The following is a 20,513-nucleotide window of genomic DNA, read 5'->3' as shown; positions in this document are numbered from 1 at the left end:
AGGTAAGCAACTTGGCCAAAGTCACACAGTAAGTTAGTGACAAAGCCAGGATGTGAATCCACGCAGTCTGACTCCTGACTGTGCTCTTAATCATTTCACTCTTCTGCTTCTCAAGAACGCAACAACCTGAGGGAGCAAAGGACTGAGCCAGAGTTAGAAAACCAGAGAGGTACCCCAAACAACGTATACCTTATAGTAAGAAGACCTGAGCTCTGGGGCAGCATTCAGGGGGCCTTGGGCACAAAGTTCTCCCTAGTCTCCAGCAGCGTTTGCCACCCCTGTTTTTTCACATGTACATCTAATGTTTTCTCAACCATAAAGGAATAAATCCCCTAGTACTCCCACTCTCACCCACCTTCGGATCACGTAGCCACCTCTAAGCCCCTTCATCTGCAGAAATTCTGGTGCTGAGGCAGGAGATAGATGGGTTCCAGGCTAGGCATTTACAACTAGCCTCCTGTTTACATTTCTTGAGGAAGGAGGCATGTGGGCTCTAGACCAGATACTTACAACCAGCCTCCTGTTTGCCCTTCGAGATGGAAATAACAACAGGAACAGGGTAAATAGCTGGACTTTGCCTCCTGTGGACACTTTAAGATAACAGTTATGGCAGGGACAGAGAGGGTTAAACCCTGCTTGAGTAAAAGATCAAGAGGTCACGTATTTCCCTCCTTGGGTCAAGGGAGATACTGCATATGCACAGAAAGACTCCTTGTTGGTCAAACAGGAGGGGGCACCACCCCAGAATAGGTGTTGCCAAGGCCCCCCATAGGCCTCTTGGCTGGAATCCATCTTGGAAAAAGTAGTGCACACCTGTTGGGGAGGGGCCTAGGACAGGTCAGGTGTGGAAAAAGAAACCAGGTAGTTGGCCACAGGTAAACAAAGACCCGGAAGAACTGCCCGATATAAATGACTTAACCGCCTCTTTACTGCAGTCCTCATTAAGGAGGACGCCCACACCCTTTCTCTCCTGGTGTGTATCTTTGCCCTGCTTCTTTCTTAACTAAACAAACTGTTTCTCTGTGGACTCTCCTATTTGTTGTACTGTGTCTCTAATCATAAACTTTGTACCTGGTTTTACAGTTTTTCCTCCTTGAGAAATACATTTTTCAGCGGGAGCAAGGGCCAGGGGAATTTTGCTTCTAGCCACTAGCCCCTGGTGGTCTAGGGGCTAGGATTCCTTGTTTTCATCCAGGTTACCCAGGTTCAATTTCTGGTCAGGGAACTAAGATCTCGCTTCAAGCCACCGTTCACTGCTGTCTCTCCGAGATCAGTGCTGCCACCACTTAGATATATGATCTTACATTCCCTGAGCCCCAGTCAGCTCATCTGAAAATTGGGCTTAAATGCCCCCTTCATAAGCCATGAGGTTTAAATATGCAAATGAAAGTCTTGTTTAAAGTTTAGGATAAGGGACTTCCCTGGCAGTCCGGTAGTTAATACTCTGCGCTTCCACTGCAGGGGACACTGGTTCAATCCCTGGTTGGAGAAATAATATCCCTTATGCCGCACAGCCAAAAAAAAGAAAAAAAAGAAAGTTTAGGATAAAAATCATTTTTCAATAAGGAAAAGATTGGAAGAGTAGTGGGAGAATGAGGGGAAACACAATTTATCCTGAAATTAGGGTGTCTGAACTCAGAAACAGCCTTAGACTTCAAGCAGTCTTACTCCCTGCTTCGGGCACCATGCTTTAGAGGAAGAATTGCAAACTTTTCCATAAAGGGCCAGAGAGTAATACTTTAGGCTTTGTAGGCCATACCGAATCTGTTGCAAGTTCTTGACCCTGCCACTGTAGAGAGAAAGCAGCCATAGACAATATGTAAACAAAAATGGGCACAGCTGTGTTCCCATAAAATCTGATTTACAAAAAAAATCAGTGCGTTAGATTTGACCCATCGGTCGCAGTTTGCTACCCCCTGCTTTTGATGGCTCCATTCTTGTCCTCTTCCAGCTGCACCCCTCACCGTGAGGTGAGAAGACTGCAGGGCTAGGGGCACATCCACCTGAAGCCCACATCCCTGCTCTTTTAAACCCTAATCCAGATACCCAGGACTCCTGCTCAAATAGCCCAAACAGCCTGTGCCCACTTTCAGGGCCTGCACGGCCCTTTTTCCTGGTCCCATGATCCTGAGTGTGAACCACAAAGCTAGTGTGAACATACCTGCTAGAGGATGTTTGTGTGTGTGTGTATGTGTGTGTGTGTGTGTGTGTGTGTGTGTGTGTGTGTGTGTTGGGGTGGGGTGGGGTGTAGATGAACCTTGGATGCAACGTGTGTATGTGAGGTCCTTGCTCTGTGGGACAGGGATGGAGATGGGAAGAGAAGGGTGTTGCACGTGGGCTGGGAACCAAGAGCACAAGCTGCCGCACGCTGGTGCAGAATTCCGAGGAGTCGGAGAATTCTAAATTCAAACCTGCTCTTTTAGGTCATTGTGAAATCATACTTGTTAAGAATACAAACCATATTTTAATACTTGGCTCATTTAAATATTTAGACATACGATATGCAGGCCTCCATTTGTACCCCAGCCCTGGGTGCCACAAATGGTGAGACAGGACAACCTTATACCAGAAGGTCAAAGATTGCACAAATGAGGCCACACTGACTGGAGCAAATGCTTCTTTTATTGAGCTTCAGGACAAGTGAGCAGCTGCAGGAGAACAAAGCCAGGCCCAGTCTGAAGTCTGAGAGAAAGTCAAGGGGTGGCTTGGAGGAGAGACATCTGGAGAGCCTCTTCTAACCTCTGAGAATCTCACTCAGGAATTCCTGCAGAGGAGGGGCAGGCAGCTCCTTGCCTGCTCAGCTACGAGTTAAACCTGGGTACAAAAGAAAGACTATTTCAAAGCCCAAGTCAGTAACCTGAGGCCTGAGTCAATTTACTAAGCCATAGATGTTCAGAGTTGGAAAGCTGCTGCCCAGTCATATAGTCTAGGAGATTTCAAACTGTTCTGGGCCTTTCTCCAGGACAACATGGCCAGTCCTCTCCAGTTGTCTGTCTGCAGTGATTCCCAGTCTCCTGCTCCTCCATTGCAATGGATGTCAGCACAGCTGGTTGGTCAGCAACTGGCTCTCACCTGCACAAGAGGATATGTGTACGATTCACCTGGGGAACAAGGCACCCCGGGATGGAGCAGAGCCAAACCACCTGCCGTTAAGGTAATAGTGGGCTTGGTCATCAATGATGACCATGAGACCTCCTGAATGTCTAAAGTAAGATCAACTGTGGATGTGGAGAGGGAGGGAGCTTTACTAACGACTGAGATTGGCTTTCTTAGCAGTGAGTGGGGGACATAAAATCAGATTTATTCTGATTTAGAAAATTAAAACAGGCTGATGATTTTGTGGTGGAGTCAATGTTTATGCCCACTCTACATGAAAAGAAAGCCCTTAGCTCAGACTGTTCTCAATAAATAGTAACCAAATTATTACTGTTATATTTTTAAAATCTATGGGAAGCCCACCAAAAGGACAGAACCAGCCTAATCAATAAGGAAACAAGGCAGAAGGTCCAAAGGACATAAGAATGGATCAATCCAAATATGTGAAGATGATCTCCCCCAGTCTCCTGTGTCCCACTCTGCCCAGCTCTCTGCCCACTCCCAGCCTGTCCTGGACTCTGTTATCTTCCTAGGGAGCCAAGGTTTCTCTTGACAGCTTGAAAGAGGGGGTAGGAGCCCTGGCTGCAGGATTTGCTGGTAAAGTCATCCATGTCAATGGACCAGATCATGGCCCCTCCCAGGTTTAGATTCTTTAGGAACTGAACCTGAGGGTGGCACAGAAGGGCATACAGAGGTTAGAAGAGACTGTTAAAGGCCCAAGACCCAAGTCAGGTTCAGATGAGGGTTTGAGCTTAGAGTGCAGAAGTAGACTTATAGCCTATGGAGTCATGGATTCCCTGAAGGGAAAGGTCACTTAGGGAGGCTTATAAAATGAAGAGAAGGCCACCCACTATTAACCACTTCTCATGGAATAACCACACCCTAGGTTCAGTGTTCTTGGAGGCTCTGAAACACTAGAGGCTCCGGTATGAGGAGCGGGAACTAGGAAGCCGCTAGCAAGATTTGAATTACAATTGGGTTGTCAATTACATTGATGCCTTTGTCCTGCTCTAAGCCTGGAAGGCAAACAAAGGTCTTAGCAAGATCTAAGAACTGGTAGGCTCAGAAATTTGGAGTCTCCTAGATAGGTAATCCATGAGAAGGATGGAAGGATTTGTCCTGAGATGATCAACTGGGTGGGTAACTACTCTATATAGGCACCAATGTCTCTCCTTTGTTCCCTCTCCCTTCTCCTCCTAACTCCTCTCCATTCCTCGCTTCTCCCCTTATTCTTAATTCTTCCTTGAGTCCTTTCCACCTCTCCCACATGTACCATAGGTGCTCACAGGTGTGGCTTAGAGTCACTACTAGGTCTGAGCCCCAGAGGCCACTGGATCCCATCCAAGAATGGAGCCCCAGAGGCTTCTTTCCTTCCACACAGACTACTAAGGCATTTGATCTCACACCCCATTCCCACCTGCATGAGTGTTCTGCTGTCCCAGAGCCTCTTGCCTACCTACCTTGGTCTCCACGCTCTCCACATCATCATAGCTCACCCACTGGTTTCCCTTGACTGCATAGGGACCCTGATGATCCTGGAGCCTCGTGATCTTGACTCCTTTCAGGAAGTGGCAGATCTGGCAGGGGAAGGAGGAACAAGAGGGTCAGTAATGGGTTCTTCTTGAAATTTAGAAATAGAAGGGACAGGTAAGACACTAGGGTCTTGGGGACAACAGAATCTTCACTCCAGGGATCAATGAGAGAAATGACCGGATACAGCATACAGAATGGATGGTCCAAGGTGAACCTTTGGGAATTGTTTGTGCTAAGTCCTCATCAGGGGGAGCCACAAACAGCTAGAGGGCAGACAGTACTCGAGTTCCACATCAGACCTAAGCACTGACCAGTAAATCTTCCTATGTCTTCATTTGCAGAATGGAAACTATTATAATTATGTCTCCTATACATCTATCTTACAATATTGTTGTTAGGATCAAATGAACTAACACTCGTTAGGAAAAAAACAACTTTGAAAACAGTAAAGTGCTTTATAAATATGTAGAATTACAATGACAATCACCATCATTCCCCCCACCTTGTAGATTATCCCTGCTTCAATCCCGCTGCTCTCCCTCTCCCCTTTCCCCTTCCCAATGTGCCTGTGTTGGGATCCCCACTTTTATGATCAGCTATTTTCTCTTTCTGTTAGCATAAGTAAGAGCTACTAAAAGAGATAAATCTTCAGTGGAAAAAAATGTATTTTAAGGTCATGTAGAAAACTCATTTTGGATCTTGCTTACATTTTTTAGATTATTTACACTCACGTTTGCCTCAAAGAGGGTAGAAAATGGAAAGTTGAATATTTAAGCAAATACCAGTTTGTCAAAATTATAATGATCTAGTGTGGTAAACTGAACAATCAAATTAAATTTTCCATGAAATAGGGAACTGTGTATCCAGTGGTCCGTACTAAAATCCTACCAGCAGATTCTGAGCACTGACTTCTCTTATCCCTTATATTAAATGATTCAGTGAGGACTACCATGGTGACCCATGCCCCTTTCCCCCTGCCAACTGAACAAGGTGCCTCAATCATTCCCCTGTGTGAGAAGAGAGGAAAAATTGAACATTACACTCACTGAGTACCTCAGTGGATGCCAAGTCCCTCAGTAGGGGTTTATAGCTTGCCCACGCCAGTGACAAGAGGCTAGACTAGGACTCCAAGGGGAAACCAAGATGTAAGATATTATTCTTTCCTTACCTGATCCAACTCCTTCCCATCCTTCAAGGGCCAGCATGTATCTCTCTTCCCCTGTTACCCATCTTTCAACTCATGACCCTCCACATTGGCCACTTAATCACATCTCATTTTGCAATACCTACATAATTTTATTAACTATTATAGTTATCTTTGGGTTTCTTTTTAAGTTTTTTTTTTTTTGGCCGCACTACACAGCTTACAGGATCTTAGTTCCCCAACCAGGGATTGAACCTGGGTCCTCAGCAGTGACAGCACGGAGTCCTAACCACTGGACCGCCAGGGAATTCCTCATAGTTATCCTGTTTTTAAACTCTTATTTAACTAGGTATATTATGAATGCACTCTACGTTCTTTCCACCTTGACAGTAAGCCCTTTGAGACAAGGATGAAGAATTACTTATGTCTAGCTCTCACAGTACCCAGTCTTTGTGATATGGCAGGGTCCCAAGAGTTTCTGTTGGTTGAATTATTGTTTGATTCTTAGTGTTTCCTATACATTAAAAAAAACCTTTTTTTTTTTTTTTTTCAGATTGAGGGGCAGAAAGAAATGATGGTCTAATCAGCCGAACACCTTTGACTGTTATCTCTGTGATGTTAAGTCTGTCTGACTTCTGGACAGAATCTGACACATTTGACCACTCCTCTCTTCTTGAAACACCCTCTTCTCTAAGGTCTTTGGCACAGAACAGTATGGGTTCTGCCTAGCTTCTGTTGATCTTGTCAGTTTCCTTAGTGGGCTCCTCTTCTGCCTATCTCTTAGGTGCAGGAGGTCCTTGAGTTTTGTCACATCTCACGCTTTGGCTTCAAATACCGTCTTTATGCTGATGATTTTAGAATCTACATCTCTAGCACAGAATGACCTCCTGTGATCCAAACCCATATACCTAACCACTCACTTTTTATCTATATGTCCCACAGGCATTTGGATGTCCCACTTGCTCCTCAAACTCAGAATGACCAAAACTGATCTCATGATTGAGACCAATGCCCACTCTGCTCCTTCCTATCCCAACCCAGTAAAAATGGCATTACCATCCACATAATTGCCCAAGTCAGAAACCTAGGACAGTCTCCCTTTTCAATCTCCCATACCTGTTCCACACATCCCCACTCCTCACTTGTTCCACCTCCTCTCCAGATGTCAGCTAACATCACTTCCTCCAGGAAGCATTCACCGACCCCCTCCCAAGTCAGAGGGAGGAGCTTCTCTTACATGCTCCAATAGTACTCCATACTTCCCTTCCCAGCATTCAGGATGTGATACTTAATTATTGTCAGATTGAAGCTGGAACTCCTACCCAGAGACAGGGGGCAGCTGAAGGCACAGGGTGGTTCCAGGTACCTCATAATAAGCCAGGAAGCCTGAAAACTTGGTGATGGGGCCAGCAGCTCCAGGACGAGGGGCAGGGGCCCCCGAGTGTTTTCTGCAGAGGCCAGTGTAGAGGAACGTCCATACATTGGGATGCCCATGACCACCTTCTCCACAGGCATCCCTTTGTTTATCCAGTATCCCACAGCATATTCCTAGAAAGAGAAGTAGACTGAGGCACAGTGTGTATGGGAGAGAAAGGTGTCAGACCTTTCTGAGTCTCCAGCCCAAATTCACAGAAGTGACTCCTTGATTCCCTTTCTACATCAGTGGCTATGGAGGGTCCCACCAGAACCAGAGTGCTTATTCTAATGCACTTAATGCTCTTCAGCACTGAGACCAATTCAGCTTTTTCTAATCGTGAAAGAAAACTGAACAATGGGTCACGAAAGAAATCAGGCAAGTGACCTAGAAAACATGAAATCAAAGTTGTCGCCATCTTTCTTTCCCCTTTGAGTCAATTGCCTACGGAGTTTGTCTACACTATGATGGCTAGTTGTGTTACTGATGAAAGCAGGCGTGGGGGGAGGTGGCCGTCAGACCCTAGTCTGTGGGGCCTCACAATGACATCAGACCCAAGAGGCTAGGTAAGAGGTCAGAGGCTAGTTGGGGCCTTACTGCCCTCCAGAACAGAATAAGGTGTTAGAGAAGATGAGGATATGTCTCCTTACCCTTAAAGATAATCAATGGAGAGGAAAGAATGAAGGGAACTTGATGTGACACAATCATACGGAGTTCTAGAAAACCCCAGACTAGAAATCAGAATACCCAGCTTTGGACTGACCCATTTTTTAATTTTAAACATGAAGGCTTGGAATATGCAACCTAGACAACATTTTCTCTCACCCAATTTTAAGAATACACATCTCTATATATGTACCACAACAATAAAATCGTTTGGTTAATGACATTTTTCCCTTGCATTTTTCATTTGCCACCACTTTTCAGGACCTTCACATCAGCATGACCTTGAACAGCCAATTAATTTGCCAGGCTTCCATTTCATCATCTGTGGAGTGAGAGTAATGCTTCCTGACCAGCCAACCTCAGAGGATTATGTTGAAATCAAATTAATGGGGAATGTGGACAGACACAGCAGAGGAATGTGGACAGACACAGCAGAGTACCAAGTCCTGTACATCCATGTGGGCACTAGGAAATGTATCAAAGATGGAGAATTAAGAGAAGACTGGCGTGGCTGACACCTTGGACCAGAGACAAAGCTTAGGGCGCTTCAAATATGAGGTCCTCTGACATTTTCCTGGTGACATTTTACTGTGCCTGGTCAAAGCATTTTCCCCATTCTCACCAGCTTCCAGGGTTACCGGAGTCCCTCTGGCAACACATCCCCTCCTCAGGTCAAGACAGAAATAACTCTGGACAAGCTGCAGTGTCCTCAGCTTGCCCCACAGCCAGTGTCCCACCACCCTTCCTCCTTATAACTCTCCATGTTGTAGTAAGAGCTTGTCCCTCTGTCCAGCTGCTACTTTCTCAGAGGGCTATTATGGCCAGTGATGAGGGGCTTTTCCCAAGACCCATGGAAGTCAAAGGAAAGGAGGTTGATGAAATCCAGTTCTCGAGAAGATTCTGTGATGAGCAGAGGTGGGAGCAACTACTGTTGACCCTTGAAACATGGTGGGTTTGAATTGTACAGTCCACTTATACAAGGGTATTTTTCAACAGTAAATACTGCAGTACTACATGGTCTGTGGTTGGCTGGATCCACAGATTTGGAAGAAACATGGATACAAGGGGCTAACTATAAATTACATGTGGGTTAACCCTCGCTTTGTTCAAGGGTCAACTGTATACATATTTGTTTAGGGCTTTGGATGCTGTTAGAAGGATTGAAATTAGCCATAGAGGAAAAGTTCCTGCCCGGATGATGTGGTTAGGATAGTGACCTTCATGCTCTCCCTCTTCCCTTCATCCCTCAGACATACTGGCATGCATCACTTGCATGGGCCAGGCTGGAGGCAGAGAGATGGAGGGGGTGCTCCAAAGCACTTACTTTACCAATTCCTTGATCTGATAGCTGTTGTCGATCATATGCCTCCCTGCGGAAACTCCTGCAGTCAAGAGAAGCCTTTCTTTGGTGGATTTTACAAAGTCCTGCTGAAAGGCTTCTGCTAACTCCTATGAAAACAAACAAAAAAAACCCAGAAGAGGTCAATTTTCCCTCCCAGAGGAAAGCGCTAAAGTTCTTGCTTGGTAGGACATTTCTAGATGGAAACAGCATTAGATGGAAAGACCAAATCTTTTCTCCCCATTCCCACATGGGGATGCCTCCTGCCTTGTGGTCAGGAAATCTCCACATTAGGTAGGAGGACAACCAGTCACATTGTACCCAGGAAAAACTGAGTTTCCTCCTGATGGATTCTCTAATCTATCTGATAGAACATCTGTGAGACTCTTTCAGTGCTCAGGAGATTCTATGGTCTCACAATCTTTTATGTGGGTGTTGCTTTGTTTCAGTGTTGTTTATTGTATAAGGAGGCTCTGTTCTCTGATGTTGTCCTTGCCCTAAACTAGGACCAAGGGCTTTTCCTTCATCAGTGGGGGCTTCTGGAAGAAAGGGACTGTCTTCAAGCCAGAGCCAATCTCTTCCTTTTTTTCTCCTGGTGTGGCCATGGGTTCCACTTGTTAAGGTACTAAGGGTACCACAGAGTTTGTCTTACAAGAATCAGCACAGTGAAACAAGTGTTGTCTTTCAGATATGGGTAAATACAGCTATGTCCAGCCCATCAAAGTTATGGTTCCTCAGAAATAGGATTACAGAGTTGATAAATTCTAAGCGTAATGTAGAAGAATCAACCATGCGTTGGAACCTGGGTAGAAGCAATACAGGTGCTTTTGGAAAGAGGAAGTAATTACCATTGCACAACATATTTTTCACAGAAATCCTGAAATAGTCTTCCGTTCCGCAATATATTCTCACCACTTATCTATCCCAACTCCTGCCTCTTTTGGATCAAAAGAGGAGAGGAAGGATTGTTGGGCCAGAAAATTGATTGGATTGGGCAGAGGACAATTGGGTTCTCTGCAGACCTTTCTGCAGGGTAATGGAGTTGCCTTTAACAAAGACGCTCCTTGACCAAACTTTAGCCAGACTCCTATGAACCCTCTTCTCAACTAGACTTTGACCTTGGACTTCTGTGCCTATCTTTGCAGAGTGCAGTTGTAGCAAGGATCCTAAGTCATGGACTTGAGGACACGGGGAGGGGGAGGGGTAAGATGGGATGAAGTGAGAGAGTGGCATGGACATATATACACTACCAAACGTAAAATAGCTAGCTAGTGGGAAGCAGCCGCATAGCACAGGGAGATCAGCTCGGTGCTTTGTGACAACCTGGTGGTGGGGGATAGGGATGGTGGGAGGGAGACACAAGAGGGAGGGGATATGGGGATATATGTATACAGTACAACTGATTCACTTTGTTATGCAGCAGGAACTAACACAACAATATAAAGCAACTATACTCCAATAAAGATGTTTAAAAAGAGAATCCTAAGTCAGTTTAATGAGACTGCCCCACCCTTGAAATCAGATCTTCTTCAATATCTGATCAAATTCCTCCTCCCCTACCATCCCCCAGGTGATATCTGTTCACCCTGGCCTGCCTTCAGCAAGAGTTCTGTTGAGTCAGTTTACCAAGAATCTCCCTACCTCTAATGTTCCCTCTTTTTCCATCCACCAACCTGCACCTGCAACCTGTTCCTTGGCTATACCTCCCCACTTGCCCCTGCTGTATCCAGAATTGAGCCCAGTACTATACTGAGGTCTCCTTTCCCCTCTTATAATATTTCCTGAATAAAAGCTATTTTTACCTCTTTAATTACTGTCCAGCTCTGGTTTTCCTTAACATGTTACACCCTTGAGAAAGCAGTTTGCATTGTGGTGGGCTTAGGATTGGGAAATCTGGGTTCAAGTCCCAGGTCACAGTCATTTCTAGTACATTTTGTTCACTAACCAGCTCTCTGGCTTCAGTCTGGCCATCTCTAAATTGGGATTGAAGATACTGATCCTGCCTCATCTATCTCAAAGTAATCACATTTTGGCAAGCTTCATGAAAGCAGAGCTGGACTTCACATTCCCCAAACAATAAACCCAGGCACGAATTAGCAACCCAGATCTCCCCAGTCCCAGGGCTTCTGGTGAAAAGCCAGGAGGACCCTGAAAGCAGCAGCCCCTCAAGAGCTTTTATCTGAACTAGAATTCTTAAGCCAGGAAGTTGATTCTTAGCTGTGCACACAGAGGGCACCAACAGTATTTAAAATCCAAAGCTATAGACAAGATATTGGTATTTTCCAGAGGACATATCTTTGACTTGTATCACTTCCCACCTCTCACAACACCTCCCATCCCCAGACAGATTTAGAGTCTTGAATTCATTTGTTTCAATCAATATTAAATTAAGCTGCTTGCGAATTTTGGAGATTAATCCTTTGCCAGTTGCTTCATTTGCAAATATTTTCTCCCATTCTGAGGGTTGTCTTTTGGTCTTGTTCATGGTTTCCTTTGCTGTGCAAAAGCTTTTAAGTTTCATTAGGTCCCATTTGTTTATTTTTGTTTTTATTTCCATTTCTCAAGCAGCTCATGCAGCTCAATAACAAAAAAAAACAAACAACTCAATCCAAAAATGGGCAGAAGACCTAAATAGACATTTCTCCAAAGAAGATATACAGATTGCCAACAAACACATGAAAGAATGCTCAACATCAATAATCATTAGAGAAATGCAAATCAAAACTACAATGAGATATCATCTCACACAGGTCAGAATGGCCATCATCAAAAAATCTAGAAACAAGTGCTGGAGAGGGTGTGGAGAAAAGGGAACACTCTTGCACTGCTGGTGGGAATGTGAATTGGTACAGCCAGTATGGAGAACAGTATGGAGGTTCCTTAAAAAACTACAAATAGAACTACCATACGACCCAGCAATCCCACTATTGGGCATATACCCTGAGAAAACCATCATTCAAAAAGAGTCATGGGGCTTCCCTGGTGGCGCAGTGGTTGAGAGTCTGCCTGCCGATGCAGGGGACACGGGTTCGTGCCCCGGTCTGGGAAGATCCCACATGCTGCAGAGCAGCTAGGCCCGTGAGCCATGGCCGCTGAGCCTGTGCGTCCAGAACCTGTGGTCTGCAACGGGAGAGGCCAAAACAGTGAGAGGCCCGTGTACCGCAAAAAAAATAAAATAAAATAAGTCATGTACCAAAATGTTCATTGCAGCTGTATTTACAATAGCCAGGAGATGGAAGCAACCTAAGTGTCCATCATCGGATGAATGGATAAAGAAGATGTGGCACATATATACAATGGAATATTACTCAGCCATAAAAAGAAACGAAATGGGGTTATTTGTAGTGAGGTGGATGGACCTAGAGTCTGTCATACCGAGTGAAGTAAGTCAGAAAGAGAAAAACAAATACCGTATGCTAACACATATGTATAGAATTTAAGAAAAAAATAATGTCATGAAGAACCTAGGGGTAAGACAGGAATAAAGACACAGACCTACTAGAGTATGGACTTGAGGTTATGGGGAGGGGGAAGGGTAAGTTGTGACAAAGTGAGAGAGTGGTATGGACATATATACACTACCAAACGTAAAATAGATAGATAGTGGGAAGCAGCTGCATAACACAGGGAGATCAGCTCCGTGCTTTGTGACCACCTAGAGGGGTGGGATAGGGAGGGTGGGAGGGAGGGAGACGCAAGAGGGAAGAGATATGGGAACATATGTATATGCATAACTGATTCACTTTGTTATAAAGCAGAAACTAACACACCATTGTAAAGCAATTATACTCCAATAAAGATGTTAAAAAAAAAAAGAAAAAAAATTAAATTGAGGATTTGGTTCCTGCATGTATCTCAGCAGCCCAGTGGAGGAGATAGCAAAACTTGGACTATTATCTGAAAAACATGGTAGAAGTAGGTTTGTAACTTTATTCTTATATTTCAGAAGTGCTCACAGTGATTAGAAGAAAAGCAAGGATACCTCTTTTAGGGAGCAGTTGCATCTGATGTTCTGGGCAGAAACCTCCAATTTTAGGAAAGACAAACATTCTAGAAATTTAGAAGCAAGTCTATGCATTACATATTTCTAAGTATTGCTGCATAGCACCTGGCACAAAGCCTGGCATTTACCTAATAATAATGACAACGTTAATATACAACAATAATTATTGCAACCATTAGGTCCTTTTTGCACATCAGCACTACCTAAACAGTTTGCTTGCATTGCCTGCCCTCACAACTTCATCCTTAGGTTGATCCTGTTACTTGCCTCATTGTGTAGTTTTTTTTTTTTAATTGAAGCATAGAGACATTTAAAAAATTGCCTAAAGGAAAGAAAAAAGAAATTGCCTGAAGTTAAACATGCAGCTTGCATATAGCTAAAGAGAAAGCATGCAGCTTGCATATAGCTAAAGAGAAAGCATGCAGCTTGCATATAGCTAAGGAGAAAGCCAAACCAAATTTGTTTATCTCCAAAGTCCTACTTTTAACCACTACACTAATATACAATAAGTACTCAATAAATTATTTATTGAATAAATGAATGCATGCATGTAAGAACGAATGAATGAAGATATTTTTAATTGAATCAAAGATAAGCAGGTATTATGAATGAGAGAGAATTTGGGAATCAGATGGATAATTGCCATGAAAACCCATTAATAATTAAAAGGAGTTCATGGTGAGGTTAATGCAGAACCAGATAAGTTAGGTAGGTTGATCTTTTTTCTTTATGTGTGTAGAAATTGCTTTACTAAGTATTCTACAAGTTTTGAGCTGGTAGAGACTTTAGAAATTAATTAGGTCAGCCCTCTTATTTCATAGATGAAAATATTCAGTATAAAAAAAGGAGAAGAAAAAGTTGACACTTACTGGTCGATAACTAAGTCAGGCACATGACATACGTTACCTCATTCGAAGTCTTTGCACGCACCTTATGAAGTAGATGTTGTGATGTACATCTTACAGATGGGTAAACTGAGCTCAGAGAGGTGAGTTAACTTTCCCTAGGTCACTCACCTACATAGGTCTTCTAATGCTACTTCTGTCCTCTGCTTACTCCAGCTGTAAAGAATACTGACCTGCTACACGAGAAAGATGTCTTTTCAGACTTCTCGTGAAAGCGGAAAGCCTCTGCTGACTGAGATTAAGATCTCTGGACTTCTTAAAATGTTGGCACTTTAAAAAAAAATTAAAGCAGAAGAAATTCAAAATTAGATTAACTGCATTTAAAAATTGCAAAAAAGGTGCCTTTCTTCCTTACATATTTGTATTTATTTAGCTTGATGCAAATGGAGTATCATTTTCCTGTGAATAGGAATTATAATTTACAATAGATGTCTCATATTAATAACTATTTTGTTTTTAAGCAAAACAGACCTGATTGCCCCTATGCTGCTTTGCACGTCCAGGCCATCCAGCTGTACAACAATGACCCAGGAAATCGAGGTCCACTGATGGCTGCTAAGGACTTGGTTTTATGTGGAAGTCACCTACATGACCCACCCCCATGGTACAAAGTCAAACCTTCAGAACCCTTAAAAAAATTGCATCTCCCCATAGTCCATTAGGTGAAAAACCTTCATGTAAATAATTGAAAGTTTACCAAATACTGCTTCCAGTTCAGTTTCTCCCACGACTTAAGTATCTGAGCTTGTGTTAAGCTCCTGCAGAGTTCCTTCCAAGACACAAGCAAACATAGTGCTATGCCTCAACTTGTGACAAGATTCAGATCAGTTTTGCCATCTAAGCCAAGGGAGGACCTTTCTAAAGCCTAATTCAATGTCTCTTTTCAAGAGGAGGAAAAGCAGTGATGATTAGAAATTACACGGCAGAATAAACAAAAAATAGAGATATTGTGGCCTTACCCTTTGGAACCAAACAGATACCTTCCAACAGACAAGAGAATTTTCAGTTTGGGATTCCTGGAGTAGAAGAATAAGCTGATTATTTCTTTACTGGTTGCCAGGGAAAACTTTGCCTAAAGGGTTAGGACTAGATTATGGGTAAGTGGGCTCCAGCTATTTAGCAACTAAGTTCAGTGAAGGGATGAGGCATGGGGGAGAAAATCAGGAAGCATCAGGATTATACCCGAGGAAAAACACTTGAATAAACACACAAATGAATGAATGGAGCCAGAAGACCTTCGGCCCAGTTTAGAACTATCTTCTCTCCCCCAAAACCCACCCTGGATGCTCCCCACTCCTATCCTACTGACTTGGTTTTGAGACTGCTGATGGTCTGGGAAAGCATCGCATCATTCTTGTCCTTGATGATGACCTTGTTGTTACTGATGCTGGCGAATGAGTAGATGAGGTGAGAACATAGGAAGGGGTCAGTGCTCTCAAGGGTGAACTTTCCTGGTTCCTGCCTGTCCCGTGACCAGTTGGTAAAGTAGCAAACCAGTTTGTAGGCAGATCCTGGAGTAGAGGGAAGAGAGCCAATGGGGAACCTAGTGCGGTGTTCTCAGAGCCCAGAATGCCACAAGTTTCTCCCCCCAAAACCATGGCCTCCTTTGCTTATTCAGCCAGAGCCTCTGAGGGTCATTCAACCTGGGCCCTCAGTGCTGGCTCTTGAGCATCCAGACCCCAGTTAAGAGATACAACGAGAGACAGAGATATTATCCATAAGGAACTCATCCCCAGAGCACTGAGATTCAATGTGGATGGATGGATGAATGACACAGAAATATCAGTGGATAAAAAAAGAGATGATACACACAACATTGAAGTGGGTGAGAGAGACAGAAACAGAGAGACAGAGAGAGAGGCTCAAAAGATAGAAGCAGAGCCTTGCATGCACAAAGAGACACACAGGACAAAACCTCAGAGTCATCAATATGTTAGTGTCAGAACCTGGCAGAGTCATCAAGAGAAACAAAATGAAGCAGAGATATAAACCAAACATCAGAAGGGACACAGCCCAGGGGACCCAGGCAGTGGTAACTCATTGACTACTTGACTTCCTGAAGCAACAAGACCACTAAAACTGTAAGAGGTGGGTGAGAAGGAAATCTGCTAAGCCACAGCTGGTTCTCTGTCTCAGACTGTGGCAGTGAGTGTGCGGGCGTGCCTACATGCAAAATATAGCTACACTTCCTCTGGACACTGCAGGCATAGCTACTGAGGTCTTTTTATAGGGCCTTGAGGTCCCCAGCACCTGGGTGCCTTGTGGAGTCTACAGCCCTACAGAGAGACATTTTCCAGACCGGGAATTCATTTGCTCGTTCATTTATCCAATAGAAATTAATTGAACCACCTGCTCTGTTCCAAGTGTTGTCCTGGATATTGGGAAAGCTAAAATGAGGTTGATGCTGTCCCTGTACTCAGGGAGCTCACAGCCTTGCCTGGAATTGAATATAGTTAAGGTGACCAAATAGTTTATCATCCAATGGGACAGTTTGGAGGGTGAAAAGGAGCATTATTAATAATTTCCCTGGGGCACCAGCTTGAACCAGAACTCTCCTGGGTGAATCGAAATGAATAGTCACCGTGCGTACACACAACTCTTAAAACAAGGCAAGGTGAATTGGGCAGTGTGAGCTGCCTCTGGAAGTGCGCCAAGCCTTCATGACTGAGGTCATGTCCAGCCTCTTCTCCATAGGACACCTCCCCTGCGAGGACTGATGAGACCATTCTACCCTTAATTCACCCTCCTAAAGGGAAGGAAAGGGCAGGACCCTGATGCTGGAAACCTCACCCAAAAGGCAAGACTCCTTGAACTATGACCCCCACCCTGGGGACATTGTCTAGACTTACCCACACTAAGACATTTGGGGGGTATGAAAATGGAGAAAAGGGCAGTTAAAAATGAGGTAAAACTTTGGATGACAGCTGTTGGGGCTTGTGCCTTCTCCACAGACTTTGGGGCTGGGAAACTGGATTCAAGGGTCCTGTTCTCCTGATTCACATGACTCTTAGGGAACTGGCCCTCCACACACCAGCTCAGTGGGTAGGAGAATTCTGGTTGCCACATCTGCTGTTAAGTCAGCCTCCAGGCCCTTCTTCAAAGTGCCAGCTTCCTGTGGGCTGCTCTTCCAAGAGCTCAGAGCGGAGAGCTTCAACAGGGAACTTAAAATGCTCTTGCCATTTCCAAGTGGGCAGGCATGCCTTGAGACCATAGGCAGGAAGAAAGAGGGAAAGACACGATGAAATGGTTCCTTTGCCTCCGTAAGACATAATCCATCTCGGCCCAGCAAACTTCCCTTCTTCACCCATAGCCCTATTTATTTAGTGTCCTCCTCACCTTCATCCAAATTCCCAGCCACCATGAAAGCCAGAGTTTTGGATCAGAACTTTAGAGTTGAAAGGGGGATTTTAGAAAACATTTACCCCAACAGATCATTCTGAAGACAAGAAGTGGTGAGGCTCCCTAAAGTTTTAACATGTGCAGAAAGCAGAGCCCGTGAAACATGGGACTCCCAAGACAGTGCTCGTATATCACAATCTGGATGAGAGGCGGCTCTGTGAAAATGCAGACTGAAAACACTCCTGATGGTCTGAAGGGCTCTGGCCACGGCTGCTCCCTTGCCCATCTAGGAAAGATCAGATGGTCCCCTAGGGCAGTTGCCTTGACTCGATAGGTTTTGATAAGGAGGTGAACAGAGAGACTGGTGTCCCAGGAGGAGAAGACGACCGCCTCTTCCATAGGTCTATGTTACCTACGTTACCCTTTCTCTCCTCATTAACTTCCTGCTGAATTATCAGCCCAGAGCTCACCTGCCCAGAGAGACAGACTTCTGGTCCACGGTGATTTCTCCCATATCCCTGGTCAGCTTCCCTGGGATGCCTCTGGGCCTTTTATGCCCTAGAGGTTTCAACAGCCTCTCTTATGGGAAGGAAGCAGGAAGAAGTCCAGGAGATTCCGGGGACTTCCCTTGGCAAATCTGCCTTGTGAAACTTCCTGGCAATGAGACCCAGATTTGTGCAATGCCAAGTGTCAAAAAAAAAGCTGCAGTGGAGACAACCACTGAGAGGTCCTTTTCCTCCAGTCTCACCCTGAAGGGATCTGGTCCCTGAGAAGGGAAGAAGATGGTACTTCGGGTTGCCTCTTCATACTGCTTTCTGGCTCCCAAATCCCATTTCTCCACCACCCAGGATCTGTTTCCTTCTTCTTTCCCTGACCTCCCTCCATATTCACATCACTTGTGGCCTGCATATTCTTGATCATCTAATCAGGCAGTGCTACCATCCCAGGTGGTCCTACCCTACAGCTCTTCTTCACCTGATAACATCCAATGACGCCTTCTCTATGGAACCTTTTCTGCTTCTCCCTGAGCCCAGGGTAGCTGGCTCCTCTGCTCACAGAACACTGTATTTCTTCCCATGTCTCCACACTGTACTGTAGCGCACTGGTGTACATGTCTATCTCCCCAACTTGCCTGTGTAGTTCTTAAGTACAAGAACTGAGTGAAACAAGAAAAACAAAAACCTCAACAAATATTTATTGAAGATTAGAATTGAATTGTACCCCAGATTCTAAGGTGCAGACAGACTCTCAAGGCCCTACACGATCTGCTCCCTGACTACCTCTCTGGTCTCCTGGCTTTCTCTGTGGGTGTGTCTCTGTCTCTCACTTTTCCTGACTCTGATCTCTTGCTCTGTGTTAGTCCCAGGATACCTCTCTCCAGCCTTGAACCTGCTGTTACTCATACATCAGATGTGGGCCACACGCAGAAAAGAAAACTGGCCTGGATCCATCTTAAATTCTGCCCAAGAAAGAGCAATACGACCCCAACAGAGAAAGTCTGCTGTTTGAAGGGACATACTTGAAAATCAGGGACAGATGGGAACCAGTGGCTGGAGGAAAATGCACAAATTCTCTCAGGAGGGAAAAATGTCAGCTTGAAACATCTGCCAGGCCCTGGAGGCATGATGCCCTCTTAAGCCCACACCAGTTAAGTGACAACTATCCTATTCCTCTTGCCACTCTTCTCCCTCCCCTGGCTTTGACTAAAGCTGGTTCAGAAATCAAAATAGCAAGATGGAAAATCAGGGGGCAGAAGAGTAAAGCAAGAAAAGAAAAAAGAAGGTGGGTTCAAGCAGCATCCCATAGCAGGCTGAGCTGGGGAAGAGGATCCGATTTAACTTTTAGTCACGTTTGGAGTCTTGGTTATCATCTGGGACTGGTTAGTAAACTGAATTGTGTTTGTAACTTATATTGACTGTAGAAATTTTATTACCTGCAAGTCAGAAGAAAAATCCAGGAAGAGGGTAGAACCATCTCCACTGAGCAGCAAACTTAAAGGGACCGGAGCCAAAAGTAAAGTTGCTTTTATGATTCTAACCGGTACGTCCTGCTACTTCACTGTACCAGCCATACTTGTTCACCTTTTAAGAAATCTAGTGTTATGTCTAAATAGGAGCATAAAATATTCATTTTCTTTACATTTTTCCCACTTAATATACCTAGATATCCTTCCAAATCAGTCTCTAACTCAGTCTTTTTACTGGCTTCACCGTATTCCATTGTATGGCTATACCTTCATTTACTTAATCACTTCCTATTGATCAACATTTAGCTTATCTCTAGATACTTTTGTTATTTAAAACAAAGCTAAAATGAACATCCATGAAAATATCTATTCTTTATATGTGTAGGAATCTATCTCTAGGAGAAATCCCTAGCAGTAGAATTGATAGGTCAAAGGGCATTTGAATTTTTTAATTTTGAGAGTTATTGTAAAACTGCCTTCCAAAGACTTTGCACGTCTTTCAACTTTGTTATCTCTGCCAATTTCATAGGTGATAGGTGTTACCTCATTGTTTTAATTTGCACTCTTTTAAATGAGTGTTATTGTTTACATTTATGAATCATTTGCATTTCATTGTCAGAGCACTGCCTATATATTTTTTTGTCTATTTTTCTATTGGATTTTCCTTTTTATTTGAAAGAACTCTATACCATAAATAAATTAGCCCTGACTTTATATATAAAGTGTGTTAGAGCTTTGTCAAATATGTTGCAAATATATTTTCTTAGATTTTTTTGGTTTTAATTTTGTTTGTGGTGCTTTTGCCCACAATGTTTTTAATTTATATGTAGTTAAAATCAATCTTTTCTTTTTTTTTTGAGTTCTGGCTTTGGTATCTTGCTTAAGCAAACGGGCCTTTTAAACCCAAGATTATATTTTTAAAAATTACTTATGTTTTCTTCTAACACTGTGTCATTTATTTTTTACATTTTGATCTTTGACCTATATGGAGTTAATTTTTTCTTTAATGCCTGTGGATGGAGCTTTTTTCCCAAATAGTTAGCTACATGTTTTAATATTATTTATTAAAAATTCATCTTTTCTTAACTGATTTGAAATGCCACTTTCC

At 43.8% G+C, this 20,513-nt stretch overlaps 1 protein-coding gene and 1 non-coding gene across 2 annotated transcripts; both read right to left on the bottom strand.

The window, feature by feature from the left end:
- Positions 1-3,617: 3,617 nt before the first annotated feature.
- On the bottom strand, positions 3,618-17,953 carry CHI3L2 (chitinase 3 like 2). Its single transcript, XM_065891558.1, is given in 11 exon segments — positions 3,618-3,761; positions 4,557-4,673; positions 7,140-7,213; positions 7,216-7,338; positions 8,610-8,747; positions 9,182-9,302; positions 9,845-9,894; positions 9,897-9,994; positions 15,060-15,116; positions 15,410-15,611; positions 17,914-17,953. Coding segments are annotated over 11 exon segments (1,164 nt in total).
- On the bottom strand, positions 6,008-6,080 carry TRNAD-GUC (transfer RNA aspartic acid (anticodon GUC)). The gene has a single exon. It is a non-coding gene; the product is annotated as a tRNA-Asp (tRNA).
- Positions 17,954-20,513: the final 2,560 nt, after the last annotated feature.

Source organism: Phocoena phocoena, chromosome 1 (assembly GCF_963924675.1).
Source record: "Phocoena phocoena chromosome 1, mPhoPho1.1, whole genome shotgun sequence".
Classification (NCBI taxonomy): domain Eukaryota; kingdom Metazoa; phylum Chordata; class Mammalia; order Artiodactyla; family Phocoenidae; genus Phocoena; species Phocoena phocoena.
This window is presented reverse-complemented; position numbering and strand designations above follow the sequence as displayed.